Genomic DNA, 22,941 nt, shown 5'->3' on the forward strand with positions numbered 1-22,941 from the left:
TAGTCTCGTTTTCGCATTGAATCGTCCCTTTGTCGTCTTCGGTCGCTGTTCTGTACGCGTGCTTCACGAATTCGCTAGAACATTTCGTTTGGTCGCTAGATTGTGTACTTAGTAAAACTGTTTACTTTCGTTCTCGTACAAGAATCGCCTCTTCTGTCGTCTTTGGTAGCTGAACTGCGACCAAAACTGACCGTTGCTTGTGGTCAAATGTTCTGAGTTGTATTGCTTAGCGGCCATTGTGCCACTTGATCATGGCTTGTGATCAAATAACAAACTTTCCGAGTTATGTAGCTCGGCGGCTGTTGAGCCACTTGATCATTACTTGTGATCAGAACACGGCGTTATCGAGTGATGAGGCTCGCATTTGCGTTAAACATTTGCACGGTGTAGACGACATCAGAGCAGACGAACCATTGTTCAGTCAGATGAAGCGATCGAATACAACCGAACCATTGTTCAGTCAAGTAAATGCGGCACCGGAAGCATTCTTTTGTATAACGTGACCAAATCACGTCGTGCGCAGAGTTCTGTCCAGACTTCGATAAATGATACCCACAATAATTATGATAGTAAGCTTATAAAGAGATATAAAAGAGATGTCCGTGTTGTAGCTGGAAAGAATGGCGATAGGAGTTGTTCTGTTGCTATGATCTCTACAAATGCTGAGAAATCTCAGGCTGTGAAAAAAGCAAAAAGCAACAGGAAACGAGACAGAGAACCATCTCGAATTTCTGTTCGTAGAGTTACTAAATTGCTTAGAAGAAAGAAATACAGAAGTAGACTTAAAAAAAATACTGAAACATAATTTCCCAAGCTCCTCACTTATTAGAATTTGAGTAGCAATTACAAGAAATGGTTTATTTTGTGTTTTTTTCATAGACAAACAGAAAGGGAAAAAAAGATACAAGTATTGCACTGGTTAACAGAAAGAGTTATTAATTGACATGCTTCAAACAAAGTCTGACTTCAGTCACAATAGCGCTTTTGGTCATATTTTCCAAAGTTCAAATTTAAAAGGAGTTATGCTTCATAAGTATTTAACTTAACATCCCCGCAAAACAAGAAAATGTCATTTATGAAAATATTGAAAAGCATAGGACCGAGGACGCTTCCCTGAGGCACGCCTCGTCTTGCATGTAGCCACCCTGAAAGTATCCCCTATCTTGACCCTCTGATTACTTAAAGAAGGGTAGTCCTTAAGCAGGGCACAGCTTGCTTGGTCCAATTCGTACGCTTTGAGCTTCGCAAGAAGAAGAGAGTGTTGGAGTACATCAAACGCCTTTGACAAGTCCATAGATACAAGTGCCACAATGTCCCCTTGATCTCTCATCCTTCTCCATTCCTCCGTCATGCGCAGCAGGGAAGTTTCACAACTGTGAAATTTCCTATAAGAGCTGATATAGTCCGATAGAATCGAGCTATAGAAATCACCAAGTTGCGCTGCCAGGAGTCTTTCAAATATATTATTTAGCGCAGGAAGTACAGTTACCGGCTTGGAATTTGCTTTATTTAGTTTATCGTCCTTTTTGAAATGACAACAGCATACCCAATGATAACAGAAAACGATTTTATGTCCAGTTTATATCATATCAGTAAAATCGAAACCCAAACATGGCCCGTGAAATTGATCACCAATTTCATGTTCAGTTTTTTTAAACTGCACATGAAATTGGCTTTCGATTGCACTGAGGACAAAGACTTGGCAAATGTCTACAGCACACCCAATATTAACAAAACACTCAAACACGGCAAGGTATTAAACATTTGCGTTATAGAAATGAGGTTTATTGTTTTTTTTTTTAAATACAAAATGCCTGTAAAATAATCATTAAAAACAAGAACTGCATTGGCAGCCACAAAAGTTTGTCTCGGCAAATGTCAACAGCACACCCAATGATAACAGGACACCCAAACATGGCACACATCAGTGAATATCATATCAGTGAAATCGAAAACCAATTTCATGTTAAGTTTGTTCAAACTGGTTGTGAAATTGGCTTTCGATTTCACTGCGAAAAAAGACTTGGCAAATGTCAACAGCACACCCAATGATAACAGGACACCCAAACATGGCACACATCAGTGAATATCATATCAGTGAATAGAAATATGATTTCATGTCCAGTTTATATCATATCAGTGAAATCGAAAACCAATTTCATGTCCAGTTTTTTAACTGGACATAAAATTGGTTTTCGATTTTAAGGCTCGGCAAATGTCAACAGCACACCCAATGATAACAGGACACCCAAACATGGCCCGTGAAATTGATCACCAATTTCATGTTCAGTTTTTTCAAACTGGTCGTGAAATTGGCTTTCGATTTCACTGCGAACAAAGACTTGGCAAATGTAAACAGCACACCCAATGATAACAGGACACCCAAACATGGCACACATCAGTGAATATCATATTAGTAAAATCGAAACCCAAATATGGCCCGTGAAATTGATCACCAATTTCATGTTCAGTTTTTTTAAACTGCACATGAAATTGGCTTTCGATTGCACTGAGGACAAAGACTTGGCAAATGTCAACAGCACACCCAATATCAACAGGACACTCAAACACGGCAAGGTATTAAACATTTGCGTTATGGAAATGAGGTTTATTGTTTTTTCTGTCATGTAACCGTAATATATTTAATGCCAAACTTTAATTAGATATTCAATTTTAGTTTATTTAAAGCTTTTTTGTGCGAGAGCTGCTAGAATAACTTTAATCTACCCATACTTTATTTTTGTCTGTAGGGATTTTCTCATTCATCTTTCTTCTTGTTATTGTCAGATCCACAGGTCTAAAGAATCCACTGAATATCCCCAAAATGCCACATGTCGCGTCACGAAACATTCAAACTGGGGAATCCAAGCTTGCTGACGAGAGTCTGGGACTTTACAGTGATAATGATTAAACAGACCTGGAAGAAATGTTATGATATTGCAGCTACAGTGGCTAATGGCGTTTAGAACAGAATTACATCAATGACCGAGAAGATCTGGGAAAAACTTACCTGGCTGGCTGACAGGGCATGGAATGGAGTTAGATGGCTGGCTGATAGATCTGGAATGAGCTAATCTGGATGTATTTCAACTTCTATATGTGTTTACAGACAGAAAGTTTCCTCAGCGCGCGCGCTCGATGCATGGCGTGGCATGACGTTGCGAAATGAATTACGTGCGCAGTAAGGATGCGCATAAAGAATTAGCGCGAACGCAGGACGTTCGCGCGAAAATCTTCTAACATTGAGAGTTTTTCTTCAACTTCAACCGCTTATGGTTTACGAGTTACTCGTGTCAAAAATGAAATTAAAAAGGGGGGTCACCGAATTCGTTTTCGAGATACGATATCTGAAAGAAGGCGCTAATTTGGATAAATTTGACTTCGTCACTCAATATGACTTCTGAGGCTTCTGGCGTCAAAATGTTTTAAATAAATTGATGCACACCAACTTCTTTGGCCAATTTGATTTGAGCGGGTCTATTGAACAGTAATATTTCTTTTTTAAAGTGCCTTAGGGTATATCTTGTCTTTAACAATTGCATTTTCAAACGTTCAAAACAGCAAAATGTGACTAACTCGAACGCGCGCGGGAATAGAAAATGAACAAAAAATAAACTTCTAACATTCAAATTTGGCTCCTTTTTTGTCAATCGAAAGATATTGTTCAGAAAAAGTGATATATCATGAAAAAAGTAGGGGTCAACGACCTTTTAAAGGGAAAACTGCAAGCAAATTGAACGCAGCGGCTGTCCACCTTAGATGTGTTTAGAGTCCCAGCGCGCGCGCTCGATACATGACGTGGGGTGGCGTTGCGACATGAATAACGTGCGCAGTAAGGATGCGCCAAAACATAACGCAAACGTCCTTAAAATCGTTAGGTAGCATTTGGAACATCATGCGGAATGATCAATACACCTGCTGAATTCATCCCTCGCGTTACACTTCTCTTTTATTCTTGATAAAAGAGAATAAAAGATAAAGTAATCGCAAGTTGGCCATTTGCATATTAGAGAGAAACAATACTTAATCTGGGCCTTATTCGTTACATAAGGAGAGAGCCTTTTAAAATCATTCTTCTGATAGTTTTACTCAAAAAAATAGCTTAAGGCAGTATACGATTTTTTATTTGCCGACTTAAAACTGTTCATTAACCGTGTACCTCCTAAGAGTACGCTTAGCCTACGTTTACACGGGACCGGTCCGGAACCGTTCCGAACCGAACCGGACCATTTGGAACCATGGAACCATTTGGAACCGATCCAGGTGTTTACACGGGACCGTTCTGGAACCGGTCCGGAACGGATCCATAATTGGAAAATCGGACCGGATCCGTTCCGGACCGGTCCCGTGTAAACATAGCCTTAGAGTATGGTACGAAGTTTGACAAATGTATGCCTAGAAATGTTCCATTTTTGAAAAATTAACTTGAAAATTAAATTAAAAAGCTAACATTGTCACGTAAAATTAATGCCCAGTACCCTTCATTTTTGGGAGGCGCAGTTGCCTTATGGTTAGCGCGCTAGACTCCGGACCGAGCGGTCCGGGTTCGAGCCTGGCCAGGGTCACTGCAGCTGTATTGTGTTCCTGGGCAATACACTTTACTCTCATAGTGCCTTTCTCCACCCAGGTGTATGCTGGGGGTAACCCTGCGATGGACTAGAATCCCATCCAGGGGGGAGTAGAAATACGCCTAGTTGCCTCATGCTACAGAACCCGGGATAAACTCCGGCCTGTATGGGCCACTAGGCTCGACGCAAAATTTACCCACCCTTCTTTTGAATACTCAGACACTAGGATTTTACCCACAGACACAAAAGTTGAACCAAATTACGTGACTAAGAAACCAACTTTTATCCTGTTTGGTTTTTGGATTCTCATCAACAGTTTCATCAACAAACTTTGAATATACTAATGGTATGAAGCAAATGCCCAATCATTGGTCGACAAGTTGTGTTCATTTTCTTGAAATTAGAAATACTGAAATACTGTTCGGAACTCACGACGTGGAATTGTTGAGTGAACTAACGAATATAAATGTGAAGAAATGTTTATTTGATTTAAAACATTAGAAGTTGAGGTGCAAATTAAATTTTCAGTTTACCTTGTCTTCGGTTTCGCCGAATCGCCAAGAAAATGGTATAAAAACAAACTTAAACAATTCGAAAATATTTCTATTTTATTTTATTACAAATACAAGTCGTAAAAGCCGATTTTAGAAAGCTTCAATATTTATAATAGCAATAAGTGAATAAATTTGAATATTTCATATGGGCATGCTGTGACCTCACAAACATAGGGTGGTAAGCCTGTGGTTTAACCGTTGCCAGGCAAAAGGGTGCATTTTCTAAAAAGATTTTCATGCTGAACTTTCCTAGGTATTTTTACCAACAAACCAGCTGAAATTTTTAGAGAATATTCCAGTCCTACCCATTTAACGTGGGCGTCTTATATTAGGTTATAAATTTTGCTCTTTAATTTCCCCGGCAGTATAGTCCTGTTATGTAATAGCACATTTGCACGATGTCGTCATTTGACTACAACTACCAGAATTCATTTCGCTTTTCTTTTGATATTTTAATGTTGAATCCCCAGTGGGGTTTGAAAAACAATTGCTCTAATTAGAATGATAAAAAGAAAAAGCGAAGGATTCTTGTAGCTGTAGTCAAATGATGTCATCATGCTAATCGCCTATTGGTAATGGCCTACTATTCTGTCATAACATCTTGAAAACAAAGGCCATTCTTTCAACCTATCCTTTCACAGCAGAAACGGAGAAATTATTGATATTTATTAATCAGCAACCACTTTACTTTCACAATCCTGATTGAATCACGATAAAAGATGACATTCAGGAGGAAAGAAAAGAAGTTTTACCATTTTACCGCTGGTGGTGACGTGTCTGGGTTAGAAGGGAAGTATGTCTGCCTGGTGGCAACTAAATAATTATAGAAAGAAGAAATTTACTTCTCTTAAATATTGTGTGGTCAACATTTCTGTACAATAGATTAAATTAAACCAAATGCGAGGAATTCCGTAAATAATCGATTTAGCGCCGTGGCGCTTTGAGAGCGGGGCTTATTCGAGAGCGGCACTTATTTCAACTACCGGTAAACTGAACACTGACGGGAATATAAAGTCAATATAGAGAGAATCGAGTGAGGCGCGTACTAGTTGTGCACAATTTAATCGAATGAAGTACAATAGGTAACATGAACACAGTTTCACAGTCTCTTTCACACTCTCTTACCCAAATTAGCGCGAGCAGCGCTTATTCGAGAGCGGCGCTAATTCGAGTAGCGGCGCTTAATTGATCATTTATGTTACGTGTACATTAACACGCACGCTTTTGGTCTTGAACTATTTTACTTATGATAATTTTGCTATGCTTATTGTTACAATAGACAACAATTGTCTACCCAGCGAGATGGAGAAAAAATTTATGACATCGTGTCTTATCTTAAAATTATCGTGTTTTATTTTTTCTTTTAGTCCACTGCTCCCATATAAGCCTGCTGTAGTTGCTTTGTATTACACAGTCATTTGTAAAACTTATTCTAAGAATGAACAATTGGAAGTTTGTCTATAATCCTATGACTCTGATGTTACTCCGTCGTCTTTTCTCGTGAATACAAAACCCTGCATATGCCCTGTGCGGTAAAATGTTCAGTAATTTGCATGCAGCAATTAAAACTGAAGTTTTTGCGACTGGAGTCGTTACCCAGTAAACAGGTGTGTTGTCTGAAACAGATCTGAATAAATACAAGAGCCGTGAATGAGTAAATATCTAGCTACTTGTGAATCAGGACGATTTCTTTTGTATTTTGTTTTATTCCCCTGAACTACGATGCCAATTCTAAGACACAGTACTTTCACGTCCCGGCAAAACCTGTGCCGCTTGTCAAAATTTAAAAATGTCCCGTGTCGCTTCTTTATCGCGCGCACTTCACGTCGCTGTCGGTAGTTAAATTGATGGAAAGTGCTTGTCGTTGTCAGAATTTAAGTTTTTTCAAAGGGTTGTCGTTTGTCGGGATTTAATTTGGCAGGGCCTAAACTGTCGCGTGACGAATGTGTGATCCCACCACCTGGTGTGTTGTACGGACTGGAACTGTCATCCAGCTGCCTGTTTAAGTTAGAAACCAATTCGTTTATGAAACTGTAAAACTTTCCAAGAAAACAATTAGAAACATTTCAGATCTAGAGGGTGATCAAAATATATTTTCTCGTTCTAATATCAATGCATTGTTCGAGAAGACACAACTAGGATAAAGGAAATGTATGTAGTACATCCGAATTCTCAACGTTAAAGGAGGATTCATGGGGATTTTGCTTTAAACTCTGAAATTAGTTGTAGGGAACTTAACCCATGAAAAACATTGTATATGAACATTTAAAGGAAGAATTTGCGGAGAGAAATCAAACCGCAGCTACTGAAATATCGATTTTTTTGAAGACGAGCGGGAACAACTTGAAAACTTTAGCCTTAATTTTTCAAGAAATAATCCATTTCTGTTCAAGCCATCCGCAGCCACTACGCTTGTTAACCGTTTCAGTGCATTAATATATCAATTGTTAATACAAATGGACCATTATCTTTAGGATACACAAGGATATATTTTGGCTATTCCAAAATCAGCGACAACGCACCTTCAACTATACAGTGCAAGAAATTTGTAAATATCGTTTAAGAGGTTTTAATCCTGATCTAACCTGCTGGGAAAATAAATGAATAAACAAACAAAAGAATGCTATTATTACCTTTAATACATCAGTGCCGATCATGGGACAGAAAAGTCAGCTTTGTAGCGAGAAAAATAAGAGTACTAAGTCTAAATATTGACCATTTATTTCTAATTTATGGTAGGGAAAAGGCAATACTAAGCAACTGAGACTGTTACGTTTTCACAATTTAGGATAAATGAAAGTTTTCACGGATCCAGTCAACATGCTAATGAAGTTCTTTGTTGTACGCATTCTATCAACATGCGCCGTTGTAAAAGACACGTATGTCTACAGTTTTTTCCTTTGTAATGCATCGTTCTTCTGTGACTACACCGAACATTTTACCATTCTATTTTTCGGCAGGATCTTCTTATATGTTGACGACGTTCGACACTATTCGTGGAGACTGGTTCCATTTAAAATATCTCGTATGTTGTTAGGCTAATATGTGTGTCGTTCGTGTGGAAATAGAAACAGAATAAGTAAAATGAAGTATATTCCGTAAAAATCTAAAAAAGCAAGATTATACTAGCAGTGCTAAATTTAGATAAAAGCTAAAAATTATGCTCGGTTTTCTTCATATGGCAAAACATTATGCTAGCACAATAGACAAAAGCCTAGAAACCACTACTAGGCAAATAGGTGTGTCATCCGTGTGGAAATTTGTAATTGATTACTACAACCCTGTGACTTTCATGCCACGTTTCTCTGACAAATGTAAAAGCTGGCCTTAACCTTGCTTGTGTTTAGATTTTTAATATTTTCTTTACTTTGCTATATTTCTGTAGTAATTTATTTGGTAACAAAATAAATACTCTTTTTTGACTAAAACCTTAACCAAGCAAACAGGTGTTCTGTCTGAAAAATATACATGAGCTATGATCGGGTGAATATCAGTATATTTTAATATCAATAAGGTTCGGAATTATTTTTTACAGTAAAATCACAACCATACTCATTTCACGTGGGCTTTTCAGAATGAACTACACCTTAAAGCAAGCAAATGATTTGATTCGATCCTTTGTCTTCAATGTCATACGTTTCTCTTTTTTTGTGCTTTCATTGGCAATACATTCTCATTTTGAACGTAATTTGCATTATAACAATTAAAATGAAAGTTTTCGTAACTTAAACCTTTTCCCGGCAAACAGGTGTGCTGTCTGAAAAATATACATGAGCCATGTTCGGGTAAATATTAGTATACATAAATATTAATAATTTTATTTTACAATGAAATCACAACGATACTAATTTCTGTTACTACCAATTTCATGTGGGCATCTCATGTGAATTTAGTTCAGCTATTTGTTAGAAATAAATTGGAACCTAACGAAATAATCTTCATATAACCTGTCCGGATAATAAATGGATAAACAAAAAAGAAAAGAATGCTATTATCCGATCACGGGACGGAAAAGCCAGCTTTTTAGCAAGAAAAAAGCAAGAGCACTCAGCTAAGATTCACACCATTTTATTTCTAATTAATGATAGGGGAAAGGAAATAGTGAGCAACTGAGACTCACGTTTCACAATTTAGGATAAATAAAAGTTTTCGCAGATCCAGTTAACATGCTAATGAAGTTCTTTGTTGTATCCATTCTATCAACTTGCGCCGTTGTCAAAGACACGTATGTCTACAGTTTATTCCTTAGTATTGCATTGTTCTTTTGTGACAACACAGCACATTTTACCATTCTGCTTTTATGCAGGTATTAAATGTGGACGACTTTCGACAGTATTCGCGGAGCATGGTTCCATTTTAAAATAGTATCTCGTATGTTACTAAGCTAATAGGTGTGTTGTTCGTGTGGAAATGATAAAAGAATAAGTAAAAAGAAGTGTATTTAAAACTTAATAACGTTTCTTTTTCATTCTGTTAAAGTCAAAAACCCAGATTGTACTAGCAGTGAAAAATAAAGATAAAAGCTAAAAATTTATGCTCGGTTAGCTAAATTATGGCAAACATTATGCTAGCACAATCAACAAAAGCCTAGAAACCACTATTAGGCAAATAGGTGTGTCATCCGTGTGGAAAGTTGTAATTGATTATTTACTACAACCCTGTGACTTTCATGCCACGTTTCTCTGACAAATTTAAAAGCTAGCCTTAACTTTGCTTGTGTTTAAATTTTTAATATTTTCTTTATTTTGCTGCATTTTAACAAAATTAATTGTCTTGTGTGACTAAAACCTTAACAAACCAAACAGATGCGCTGTCTGAAAAATATACATGAGCTATGATCGGGTGAATATCAGTATATATAAATATCAATAAGTTTAGGAATATTTTTTCCCAGTAAAATTACAACCACACTCATTTCACGTGGACTTCTCGTGTGGAATTTGTTTAGGCATGCGCTGTTTAGTTAGCGAATGCTACTTTCTCTTGTTTGGAGTGTCAGTTGTTATTTTTTAACTTCCGTGATTGGCTCTGTTGGTAGTGGGTGATTATTCTGTCAATAATCATTTAACGCCTTTAAAACGCCTTTTAACAAAAGACATTCTCTCGACGTGGCACAGTTGACCAAGATTTCAAAGAGCACAATACTTAGACAAAGAAGACTTGTTCATACACTGCTTTGTACGGTATGTTATATTTAAAGTTGATTAACGTTAGATTAGATACTGAAAAAAAGAGAAAGTCATAATTCAGAAACCTCTTTAATTGTGTGATCCTGATAAAAGCTCAATCCGAAATGAGAGTTACGTCCAGAGATATTCACCATTGTTGTTTAACCACCGCCTTTTTAACGTGTGCGGTGACCTACACAAATAAAGAAATTTGCTCCCGTTGAAAGATATTGTATGCTCAACATTTCAGCCCAATAGATTAATTTTAATCAAATGTGGGAAATGCGCGCGCTTTTGTTCTTTGATCTTTGCTAAGTTATATATTAGTCACTGCAATCCAGCAAGATGGAAGAAAACTTGATACCACAAACATTTTATTCATCAATACTCTACGCAAGTTCTTTTTGTTAAACAATTTATCCTAAGAATGAACAACACCTAAAAGCAAGAAAATTATTTGATTCGATCTTTTGTCTTCCATGTCATACGTTTATTATTTTTCTGCTTTCATTGGAACTACATTCTCATTTTGAACGTATAATTTGCATGGTAACAATTAAAATTAAAGTTTTTGTGACTTAAACCGATACCTAGCAAACAGGTGTGCTGTCTGAAAAATATACATGAGCTATGATCGGGTAAATATTAATATTAGTATACATAAATATCAATTACTTTAAAAATATTTTTTTACAATGAAATCACAACCATACCAATTTCTGTTACTACCAATTGCACGTGGGTATCTCATGTGAATTTAGTTTAGGCATGCTCTTTTCACTAGTTAAAGAGTCTCAGTTATTTTCAAGTATGTTGATTGGCTTTTTGTTATGGGTTATTATTTTGTCGATAACCATTTGAGGCTTCACAAAAAACCTTTCTCACGACGAGGTTCAGATGACTAAGTTTTCAAAGAGAGAGAGCACCTCAGTTTAGACACTAAATTGGAAGTTAGTTTTTGCGACTGTTTAAAAAAGGCAGAACATTACATGGTGGCTTGGGGATACGAGTTTTATCTTTTTCTGCTGATAGTATCTCTCATACCATCAGCACTCAAAGATAAAATTCGTATCCCCCCCGCGGCCATGTAAAAACTTCTATTTCTTGCAGGGAATTATCTTTTGCGATTTTCTGAAGACAACTTCAATTCAAATTATAACATTTTAGTTTTATTTTTTGAGTAACAATCAAAATACAGGTCAAACACCATGCGGATGTTAGTTATGCAAACAAGCAAGCATTTTCGTTTTTGGCACGACGAAAGTCAAAAAAGAACATCGCGAAAATAGACAGTTGTAATAGGCACCAACATAATTTTTGATGCACATGTATTTAACTAGTATGGAATTAATTTCTGCGGAAAATTTTTTTTGTCGGTAATGCTTATGTGACTTTCTTGACTTATGGCCATAACCCTAGGTGGGCCGATTTTTTTGGCATTAACCCACCCTCCCATGTAAAAACAATCATCATTTAGAGTCAGATAAGTGGTTATGCTGCTCCCCATATAACATTGCTTATTAGAATTTCCGGTTTCCGTAATCAATAATTTTTACGGGATGGGGGGATTGACCCCATGCCCAACTCCCAACCTGGAGGGCCAGGGTTTTCTGTCAGGGCGTCCTTCCCTTAGCCACAATATCCCGTTATTTGAAAGGCGCCGGATACCCGCCTTTTGCCATTGTCGCTCAGCCACAGTACAACTGCATTACCATGCAGGGTTATGACGAGGACATGCGACAGCAGACTTGGTGGCAGAGCCTATGACACGGTGGGCATTTCCCGGCACTCTACCAGGGCGCCTTACCACCCTTCAACCCCAAGGTTATGTTTATGTACAGAAACTTGTTTTTGCGGATCATGCACGAAAAGAAAAATGAACTTTTTTCTCTTTACAGCCCAGCAACATGGAAGGAAAATTCATTGTTTTCGTGTTACTTTTTGGTGCAGTTGCTGCATTGGAAGATGATGGTAAATAAATGTCCGTTTTTATCTTGTAGACTTCCATAAACCGCTTTCTTTAAAAAAACGTGGCTCTGAAACTGCTATCAGAGATTGTTTTAACTTTGCTTTTACTCGATAAAAAAATATGGGGTCACCGAACTCGTTTTTGAGTTATAAGCACTTAAAAAAGGGTGTTTTAAAAAGGTTAAACTGTTGCTATGGTTACCGGTGATGTCAAGAGAATTACCACAAAGCGTTTAGCAATGATTGGGCTTTTGTTTAATATCATTATTGTATCAACAACTGATAACAATTTGTAGTATTGACTCATCAAAGTATAAGAGCTGGAAAGTGCTGGAAACCGTTGTCAGCTACATAAAATATGTGAATATATGATATACGGGCGGTCATGTACTTAGCTTAATACTAGTTTTGCAAGCATGCAGCCACTCAAACAGGCGAGGCAATTTTTTTCAAACAAATATAACAAGGTTAACAATCCATTGAAAGGAGAAAAACTTATTAGCAGTCGATAAAACGTGGCCGTGTTGCTGAACTCCTGTATACAAAACATAAACAATCAAACAAATGGTCGCAGGATAGAGGGCTTGAGTCAACCCCAGACTATAGGACTAGCACCCTAAACCACTCGGCCACATTGCTTCCCCACTCGCGTAATGAACCGAAGAAACCTTAGCATAGCTATAAAATTACAATCTTTTGAAATGCCACCTTTTGAAAAGAAAAGGAAAAAAACCTTCCGTAGCACAGATAGTTACGCCTTCTGAGACAGCCTCTTGCAACAATTCCCGTGATTACCGTGTACGTTTTCTGATAGTGCTTGTTTCTTAACTCTTTACAGGCAGCTGTGATTTTCAAGATTACCGCCACGAATGCGGATGGCTTGGAATAGATAAAGAGACCTGCTTGAAGAGGAACTGCTGTTGGGATGACACTGATCCAAACAATAAGTTTTGCTACGTTAAGAAAGGCACAAGTAAGAATTAAATTTATTGAGATTTCTAAATTGTCTATTTGTCACTTTTAAGCATCCGAACGTTGGAACATTGACTAAAGTGAAATATGGATAAGTACAAGGTGGATCTTAAAGTTTACTCCATCGATACTCCACAAAATCGTGTCGAGGTCTTACAGCATATTCGTGATAGTTTTAGTGGTTTATCTTCTACCACATACATATTGTAGATTGATTACATTCTCAATCTTTACTGGTACACACATGTTTCCTCTATACATGTATGACAAACATGAAATCAGATTATTGTCCCCCAGGCAAAACAATCTTAATAAGGAGGTTTGACACTTTTCACCACAATGCCAATTTTTCGATCTTTAATGCATTCTTTACATTGCAATTTTTCTGACAGGCCTCCCTGATGGTCTTTGTCCTGTTGCTCCTTCTGAACGCGAGGAATGTGGCTATTTTGGAATAACAAAGGATGAATGTCTGGGTAAATCCTGTTGTTGGGACCCGACAGTACCTGACACTAAGTGGTGCTTTAAACAGCCCGGTGAGTATACTACATCATATATTTAGTTTGTATTCTTAATCATAAAACACAATACTCGACTCTGTTACTGATATCCCACCAGATTACCACCAATTAGAATGTCCCAGATTTAGCTCCTCGGCAACGCTTATGTAAAATACCCAATTAGCTCCCACAAAATATAAATAGCTCCCACAGCAGTGCTAAATATTACAAGCGTACTTTACGCTGGTGTATAACCTACTGAGACACCTACACTAAGATATTATACACCAAGCTATTGTCTCCCTGGAAGTTAAATATATATTAAGATTCGTTTTTATTTCATTAATATCCATCGAAGGCTGTAGCCCAACAGCCGAAAGCGCGATTTCGTTTGTAATTTTTTAGCCAGAGAACTTTTTTTTATACATTTTAAAATAAATTACTGTAATTAATTGAAGTGGAGTTACGTCATTTTCAGCCTGCGAAAGTAGACGGATACGTTATTTTTTGTGCTGTTAGTTTTTCTTTCATCTGCAAATTCTTTATATCTGTCAGTGGATGAGCCGCCAATGGGGTGCTACATCTACCATGGAATATATGGGACCTGCAAATATGTGTGTGATCCGGACGAGGAGAAAGCGTACGGAAAGGGAGAGTGCGATGGGCGCATCTGCTGTTACCATGGATACCCAGAGGCTTCTAACGAGTAAGCAAACGTTTGTAAAAGGCATCTGAGAAAAAATGTTAGCATTAAACCTTTGAAGAACTCTGGCGGTGTACATTTACATGTTGCATGGTCAACATCTCAAAACAAAAATATGACAAACCATGTCTTATCTGTCTAATGTTTCTTACTCGACCGAGAGTAACATTCTGAAAAAATAATCATCGAGGTGTTTTATCCGTATTACCAAGCAGTCACTTTTTAAAGGTAGAATGCAATTATCAAAAAATAATTATAATGTTAATGACTTATTGATCTTGTGATTAATTTTCATTTAATACCTATGTCAACTGGCTGCCTGGCTCCGCTAGCCCCCCATGTTTATTCCAGGCAGCCAGTACTCTTATTTTTACTGATAATTAATTTTGTAAAGGCAAGAGTACAAATAAAGATTGGTGTTGTTGTTGTTGTCAGAACACGAGCTAGCTACGTTCTCGGAAACACATCACCACTATTGAAAAAGGAACATTATAAGATATTTAGTTATGTTTAAAATTGAATGTACGGGTAAAAAATCTGATTTTTTATTTAATTAGTTTTCCATTAAAAAACTAGAGTGTGAATTTATTTGTATTAACTTGTATTGCTCATTTTTCATTAGTTTATTTAAGATAAAATATGGCAAAACATCAGTTATTGTAGAAGCCTCTTTTTGTATCATAACGATTGCATCTTATTTTACAGATCGGCTGAAGCCTGAACAGCTGACATGCATGTGCATCGCGGGGAAAATAACTTAAATTAGCATTTAGTAAATATGAAATGTAAAGGGAACATGGTGTAAAAGGAACAAAAATAAAAGTTACTTCTGTAACAAGACAGCAATGTTTCTTTTTTCAATGAATACAGACTGGCGTGCGGTATGCAATTTTTGTACAAATAATAGGCCGAATATCACTTTGGCTATGCTTACACGGGACCGGTCCGGTCCCGTGTAAACGTAGCCCATTAAAGTTCTATTTGCAACAATGAAAATTTTTCCTCAGAATATAAGAACCTATTAAGAACCTAAATAGCCTAAATTTGTGTTAACTACCATTTATGTTAGAACCTGTTTAGACTAACCTGGAAAACTAGGTTCTTACTCGCAAGTTTTCACTGTATTTCCCTTCACTGCTCGTCTTTCAAACAAATGTGCATAGTATTGTAAATAACATGTCTTGTCTACAACTAAACGGTTTCAGAAAGACTAAAAAAAAGCTCACTTGATTAAAAAAAGCAATCTGGGAACCAACCTCAACTGACTATCCCCTCGCGCACTGCGTCATCAATGCTTATTGTGACGTCAAATGTTCACTTTAGTTGCTCTTTTTCGCGGAACAAACAAGCTGTGCGTTCATTGTGAGAAGAAAAAAGTTTTGTTGTAAGCAGGTTGGTATTTTCGCTTACGGCGCTGCCTTCTTGTTGTTATCGTATGTTACGTATTCTGCTAAGCGAGAAGGTAAGGTTTCTCTTGTGTTTTCAAACTTTATTCTCGGTTTTCCTTTTTTTTCGCGATCAAAACTTTCAACCCGCGCATCTAAAACAAACGCGTTGTTCCCCTTGTAAACATTTGATTTACTTAAAAGTCATATGGTCTTTATTCGCAGAAAGCAGAAAACAATTGATGTTAGACTAAGAACAAGTAGTTCTTCCCCGATGGAAATTTTGCAAACAAAAGCTTTCTTTCATTTTTCGAAAAACCAGACAACTGCGGTCGTCATGGAGATCTTCACGCGTGTGTTCTTTTTTTTAAGCGCGCGCTGTAACGGTTACATTCAAGTTTATTTTTCTCGGCGGCCAAAGTTTCATTTCAATATTGCCCTTTTTTCCCTTTAAAAATAGACCGAGTAATTGTTACAACATCTTGTTTTCTCCTTTATATTGGGTTTTTGAGCGGCTACATTAAAACCAGAATGCGTATTTTGACAGTTATGAAATAATTTTATTTGTAGAAATTCCACAACACAATTTTATCCACGGTAAGACTAAACTCCCAATGTCCAACATTACATCCCCGTCGTGGGAGGCGGAAACGGGTAATGCCAGCTAACAGGGCTCTGGCAAACTTTGCGTGGGGCTAGCAACCCCATCACAGTAGATAATTGCTACGGAAACTGAAGACTATTGCTGGAAGCCGATTGACAATGCATTTGCGAAAAACTGGCGCAAGGCTCAGCTGTATTATTTTCTTATTATTGTTTACATACAGTCTTCTTAAGATTCCTAAACCGTCAGAACCACTTAAATTCTAGGGGATCTATTTCAGAGGTCTAAAATATAAGAGGCTTTGATTAAGGCATAGTTTTGCAAAGCTTACTGAGTCGGTAAAGAAATTACTGGCTCAGTGGAGGAGAAGAAACCTTACCATTCTGCGCAAAATTAAAGTACTAAAGTCGCTCATTATCCCAAACTGACTTGAGAAATATAAAGCGTTTCGTAGCCACCCTGAAAAAGTACCCCCTATCTTGACCCTCTGATTCCTTAAAGAAGGGTAGTCCTTAAGCAGGGCACAGCTTGCTTGGTCCAATCCGTACGCTTTGAGCTTCGCAAGAAGAAGAGAGTGTTGGATTACATGAAACGCCTTTGACAAGTCCATAGATACAACTGCCACAATGTCCCCTTGATCTCTCATCCTTCTCCATTCCTCCGTCATGCGCAGCAGGGAAGTTTCACAACTGTGAAATTTCCTATAAGAGCTGATATAGTCCGATAGAATCGAGCTATAGAAATCGCCAAGTTGCGCTGCCAGGAGTCTTTCAAATATATTATTTAGCGCAGGAAGTACAGTAACCGGCTTGGAATTTGCTTTATTTAGTTCATCGTCCTTTTTGAAATGACAACAGCATACCCAATGATAACAGAAAACGATTTCATGTCCAGTTTATATCATATCAGTAAAATCGAAACCCAAACATGGCCCGTGAAATTGATAACCAATTTCATGATCAGTTTTTTTAAACTGCACATGAAATTGGCTTTCGATTGCACTGAAGACAAAGACTTGGCAAATGTCAACAGCACACCCAATATTAACAAAACACTCAAACACGGCAAGGTATTAAACATTTGCGTTATAGAAATGAGGTTTATTGTTGTTGTTTTTATAAATACAAAATGCCTGTAAAATAATCATTAAAAACAACAACTGCATTGGCAGCCACCAAAGTTTGTCTCGGCAAATGTCAACAGCACACCCAATGATAACAGGACACCCAAACATGGCACACATCAGTGAATATCATATCAGTGAAATCGAAAACCAATTTCATGTCCAGTTTTTAAACTGGACATGAAATTGGTTTTCGATTTTACTACGAACAAAGGCTCGGCAAATGTCAACAGCACACCCAATGATAACAGGACACCCAAACATGGCCCGTGAAATTGATCACCAATTTCATGTTCAGTTTTTTCAAACTGGTCGTGAAATTGGCTTTCGATTTCACTGCGAACAAAGACTTGGCAAATGTAAACAGCACACCCAATGATAACAGGACACCCAAACATGGCACACATCAGTGAATATCATATCAGTAAAATCGAAACCCAAATATGGCCCGTGAAATTGATCACCAATTTCATGTTCAGTTTTTTCAAACTGCACATGAAATTGGCTTTCGATTGCACTGAGGACAAAGACTTGGCAAATGTCAACAGCACACCCAATATCAACAGGACACTCAAACACGGCAAGGTATTAAACATTTGCGTTATGGAAATGAGGTTTATTGTTTTTTCTGTCATGTAACCGTAACATATTCAATGCCAAACTTTAATTAGATATTCAATTTTAGTTTATTTAAAGTTTTTTTGTGCGAGAGCTGCTAGAATAACTTTAATCTACCCATACTTTATTTTTGTCTGTAGGGATTTTCTCATTCATCTCTCTTCTTGTTATTGTCAGATCCACAGGTTTAAAGAATCCACTGAATATCCCCAAAATGCCACATGTCGCGTCTCGAAACATTCAAACTCGGGAATCCAAGCTTGCTGACGAGAGTCTGGGACTTTACAGTGATAATGATTAAACAGACCTGGAAGAAATGTTATGATATTGCAGCTACAGTGGCTAATGGCGTTTAGAACAGAATTACATCAATGACCGAGAAGATCTGGGAAAAACTTACCTGGCTGGCTGACAGGGCATGGGATGGAGTTAGATGGCTGGCTGATAGATCTGGAATGAGCCAATCCATTCTCGTCCCCATAGCCCTTTTCGTTTCTCTTAGCCGGCAGGGCCTAGGCACGAGGAAACAAAGGGCTCTGGGGACACAGGATTTCCAGTCCTAGATTCTAGGACTTCCGGTCTTCATGTATGCAGTCGTGAGGTGTCTATAGACTGTATGCGATTATCATGGCGGCCGTCGAGCCACGATTCGAGGGATTCGAGGAGTCTTTGTCACGGGCGCTTAGTGGTCTCAGTTTGGAAAATATTTCCCTCCGTGTTGAACAGAAAGAGGCAATACGGAACATTGTTCTTCTAAAGAAAGACACTCTTGTTATTTTACCGACAAGCTTTGGCAAGTCGTTAATTTTCCAGTTATTGCCTTTGTTTTTGACTCCTGGCTTGGAGAAACTAATTCTTTTATTTTGGTTGTTTCGCCACTAAATGCATTAATGCGAGACCAAACAGTGAAGCTCAATGATTTAAATGTCACCTGTCTAATGGTTCGTAATACCGAGTCGCTATAGTGAAGTTGAAATCAACGACATCAAGCAATCAAAGTATCGAATAATTTATGGCCACCCGGAGGCATTTGTTGGAAAATTGAGAAAAGTGTTGGATTGCGAAGAAGTGAGATGTAATATGAAAGCTGTCGTAATTGATGAAGCACATCTCATTGTAGAGTGGCAAGTATTTATTAATTAGTATCTGTGTTTAGTTATTTCCATTGACAACAGTAACAATATATAAGGTTCTGTAAGTGAAGCAATTTTGTAAACAAAATGTTGTTATGACTTATATTTATAATACTACATGCTGGAAATGAATTTTCTACTTTTGTCTTTTCCCACCTTCAAGCACATTTAAAAAAGTAGAGTGCTGTAACTATAGACAATATGCTTTGATGACATAGAATAGCTTATTAAAACACTCCATTTTGAAACTGACACCATGACTAGTTGTATGTTTTTATTGTTAAAGTATTAATAGTATGTTCCTTTTTTAAGGTTACACTGTATTTCATCATCTTTATTTCATGGATTCACTCAGACCATCCCAATCCTTAAAAACTTTTATTGGTAACTTTCAACTAAAAATTTAGCCTGCAAATTATTGTCTGACCTAGTAGAATACAATACCATATGTAGGAAATCTTGTTTGGCAGTACTTTTGCATGGCTACCCTTGTATTAGTTTACAACTGTTTGGGGTTAACATTCACAAAATTCATTATGATTTTAATGCAGTGCCACTGACTCCCACATTATAAAAATGTTATGCTCACAATCTGAATGTGATTCATATTGCATGCATTGTATTTACAGCAAGAGTTTTAGGCCTGCATATTCCCAACTAGTATGCTAGGTGCAATATTTCGAAACGTTCCTGTAGTGGCACTAACTGCAACTGCAACAGAGAAAACACGGCGTCTAATATCAAGTTCTCTTGGAATGATGGAACCATCTTTGTAAGTACTCTAGCAGCCAACACTGTGATATTACTTCTGAACTTCTTTTCTTCCCCCTGACTAAGTAAGTACTCCGTCAGAGGCAGTTCTTTCAAATCAACCAGTGGTTTCTGATCATCAAGATGTGTGGATGGCACCTGGTCAAAGGTGATGTACTGGTTAATCCAATGCACATCTGTGTTACGGTGATTTGTGAGAACCTGATTTGCAAGGATCTTGAAGTCAAGGTTGTCAAAGTTGACATAAAATTCAAGACCCTCTTGAACTAGCTTTTGGACTTTTGATACCAAACCACTGCCAATTCGATCCATTGCTCTTACCCATGTCTTCTGAGATTAGGTGACTCCAATAGCATTCAAGCAAGTGAATATCTGAAAACAAAACTTTAAATTAATTTAAACATACAGGAGTCAATAAACATGAAACTGTCCATTGAAAGAATTTTACTTGAGCTTGCATACTCAAGATATTAAAATAGGAACATCCACTTATTTGACCAAATTCAGTTACCTATATCCCTAACCCTTTTTGCAAGTGTTAAATGTAGGTAAGAACTTTGTAGAATTTTTGTTTTTCTGACTGCCATTATACAGCAATGTATAAAAAAACCTACAGGTCACAAACGGTCTTGATTTCTACTCACAACTGGAACATTAGAGCCACCTCTATACAATATCTATGTAATCTGTATACATAACTAACATATGTTCATGTAAAAATCTCTTGAATGCCAGTGGTTTACAAATAATAATAAAAATAATAATAGCAAAGCAATATTGAACATGTCAATACATTTCAATAAAATACAAAAAAGGGGAATATAGTTAGGGTTTTACCGCGGTGTAGTTGGTTATTCCATTGAAATAACTACCACTTTTTCGAATCAAATAAATAACATGCAAATAAAAAATTCGCGCATTTTTTTCTTTTCTGATGAATGAAAAAAAAATAGGCTGTTTCCTCGGGGGTCCGCATATACCGGCCGCTAAACTCATCTTCGCCTCGGATATCCTCCCATTTTTTTTTTTTCAAATTCGGAAGAAAACCTCTATTTTTTAAAAATACCTGTAAGCTACTGGTAAATTTTGCTAGCAAAGTTTATTAAACTGAAACGAGTGTACTCACCCTGCGACTACATCCACCGGACATAAGCAAAATTGATAGCAACTTCTGAAGCATACCCTGCTTGGAATTTCTCTGATACATCAAAACTGGGTAACCAAAGCACACTGGAGGCACTTGTGACTCTGATGGTTGTTTGCTAATTGTAGCAAGAACATCCAAGACCGGTCTCTCATCTCAACCATTACTTTTTCCCATGAAAAATGGTTCAATGCCTCGACGCACGAATCTTGGGTTACATTCAAAACGGAAGGTGTTGCTTTCTTTGTCAAGCACAATTTAGGCGAGTCTTCTACTTGTTGCGAGGCACACATTCTTTTCACACCAGTTGCTTTAATTGACAATTCCTGTTTAGAAAGTGAGGCCAAAGACAGCGAACGAAATTCTATGACTGTCTTAACCTTTCGAAAGCACGGCTGGCACAGTTTATTCGGAAAGCCATCGTCAGACTTGACTTCTTTTCCAGTTAAAAACTCGAGCACCTTTAGCAATTCTGGCTCTTTGTTACTTTTCTCGCCAAAAATAATAACTGGATGGTTTCTAAGTAAAACCGTTTTATTACAACAGCGACAAGTGTTGTCAAAGTTGGTGGACGCTGTTTGTTTGGCAGGATCGTCTTCCAAATCCTCTATGTCTTCATCTGTTCATATTTTCGCGCCATCAGCCTTTCGAACATTTTGACTTCCGTGTAAAATTTCTTTGTTTTCGAACAGCCAATCAAAAAAATTCGAATTTTTTCGGTTATTCTCTGTCCCCAGAGCCCTTTGTTTCCTCGTGCCTAGGCCCTGCCGGCTAAGAGGAACGAAAAGGGCTATGGGGACGAGAATGGAGCTAATCTGGATGTATTTCAACTTCTATATGTGTTTACAGACAGAAAGTTTCCTCAGCGCGCGGGCTCGATGCATGGCGTGGCATGACGTTGCGAAATGAATTACGTGCGCAGTAAAGATGCGCATAAAGAATTAGTGCGAATGCAGGACGTTCGCGCGAAAATCTTCTAACATTGAGAGTTTTTCTTTAACTTCAACCGCTTATGGTTTACGAGTTACTCGTGTCAAAAATGAAATTAAAAAGGGGGGTCACCGAATTCGTTTTCGAGATACGATATCTGAAAGAAGGCGCTAATTTGGATAAATTTGACTTCGTCACTCAATATGACTTCTGAGGCTTCTGGCGACAAAATGTTTTAAATAAATTGATGCACACCAACTTTCTTTGGCCAATTTGATTTGAGCGGGTCTATTGAACAATAATATTTCTTTTTTAAAGTGCCTTAGGGTATATCTTGTCTTTAAGAATTGCATTTTCAAACGTTCAAAACAGCAAAATGTGACTAACTCGAACGCGCGCGGGAAGAGAAAATGAACAAAAAATAAACTTCTAACATTCAAATTTGGCTCATTTTTTGTCAATCGAAAGATATTGTTCAGAAAAAGTGATATATCATGAAAAAAGTAGGGGTCAACGACCTTTCAAAGGGAAAACTGCAAGCAAATTGAACGCAGCGGCTGTCCACCTTAGATGTGTTTAGAGTCCCAGCGCGCGCGCTCGATACATGACGTGGCGTGGCGTTGCGACATGAATAACTTGCGCAGTAAGAATGCGCAAAAACATAACGCAAACGTCCTTAAAATCGTTAGGTAGCATTTGGAACATCATGCGGAATGATCAATACACCTGCTGAATTCATCCCGCGCGTTACACTTCTCTTTTATTCTTGATAAAAGAGAATAAAAGATAAAGAAATCGCA

General features: G+C 37.6%; 3 protein-coding genes across 5 annotated transcripts in view; 1 reads left to right on the top strand and 2 right to left on the bottom strand.

Annotated features, from left to right (window-relative positions):
* The window catches only part of LOC144657496 (peroxisomal membrane protein PEX14-like), a 307,100-nt gene that overhangs the window by 205,868 nt on the left and 78,291 nt on the right, over positions 1-22,941 (bottom strand). The window lies entirely within an intron of this gene.
* Positions 8,083-15,273, top strand: LOC144657528 (uncharacterized). 3 transcript variants are annotated; one of them, XM_078517891.1, is made up of 6 exons: positions 8,083-8,147; positions 12,189-12,261; positions 13,097-13,231; positions 13,623-13,766; positions 14,286-14,436; positions 15,139-15,273. In XM_078517891.1, the coding sequence occupies exons 1-6, from the start codon at positions 8,094-8,096 to the stop codon at positions 15,152-15,154; spliced, it is 573 nt and encodes a 190-aa protein (XP_078374017.1). In that variant the 5' UTR covers positions 8,083-8,093; the 3' UTR covers positions 15,155-15,273. The 3 variants fall into 3 exon arrangements, with proteins under 3 accessions (XP_078374017.1, XP_078374018.1, XP_078374019.1); XM_078517892.1 differs by having other exon boundaries at positions 14,286-14,429; positions 15,137-15,273; XM_078517893.1 differs by lacking the exon at positions 8,083-8,147 and adding an exon at positions 10,163-10,305.
* LOC144657913 (uncharacterized) lies at positions 19,954-21,280 on the bottom strand. Its single transcript, XM_078518254.1, has 2 exons — positions 21,194-21,280; positions 19,954-20,439 (listed from the first exon to the last, which is right to left on the bottom strand). The coding sequence occupies exon 2, from the start codon at positions 20,377-20,379 to the stop codon at positions 19,954-19,956; it is 426 nt and encodes a 141-aa protein (XP_078374380.1). The 5' UTR covers positions 20,380-20,439; positions 21,194-21,280.

This window comes from Oculina patagonica, chromosome 6, assembly GCF_052425735.1.
Source record: "Oculina patagonica isolate OP01 chromosome 6, crgOcupat, whole genome shotgun sequence".
NCBI lineage: Eukaryota > Metazoa > Cnidaria > Anthozoa > Scleractinia > Oculinidae > Oculina > Oculina patagonica.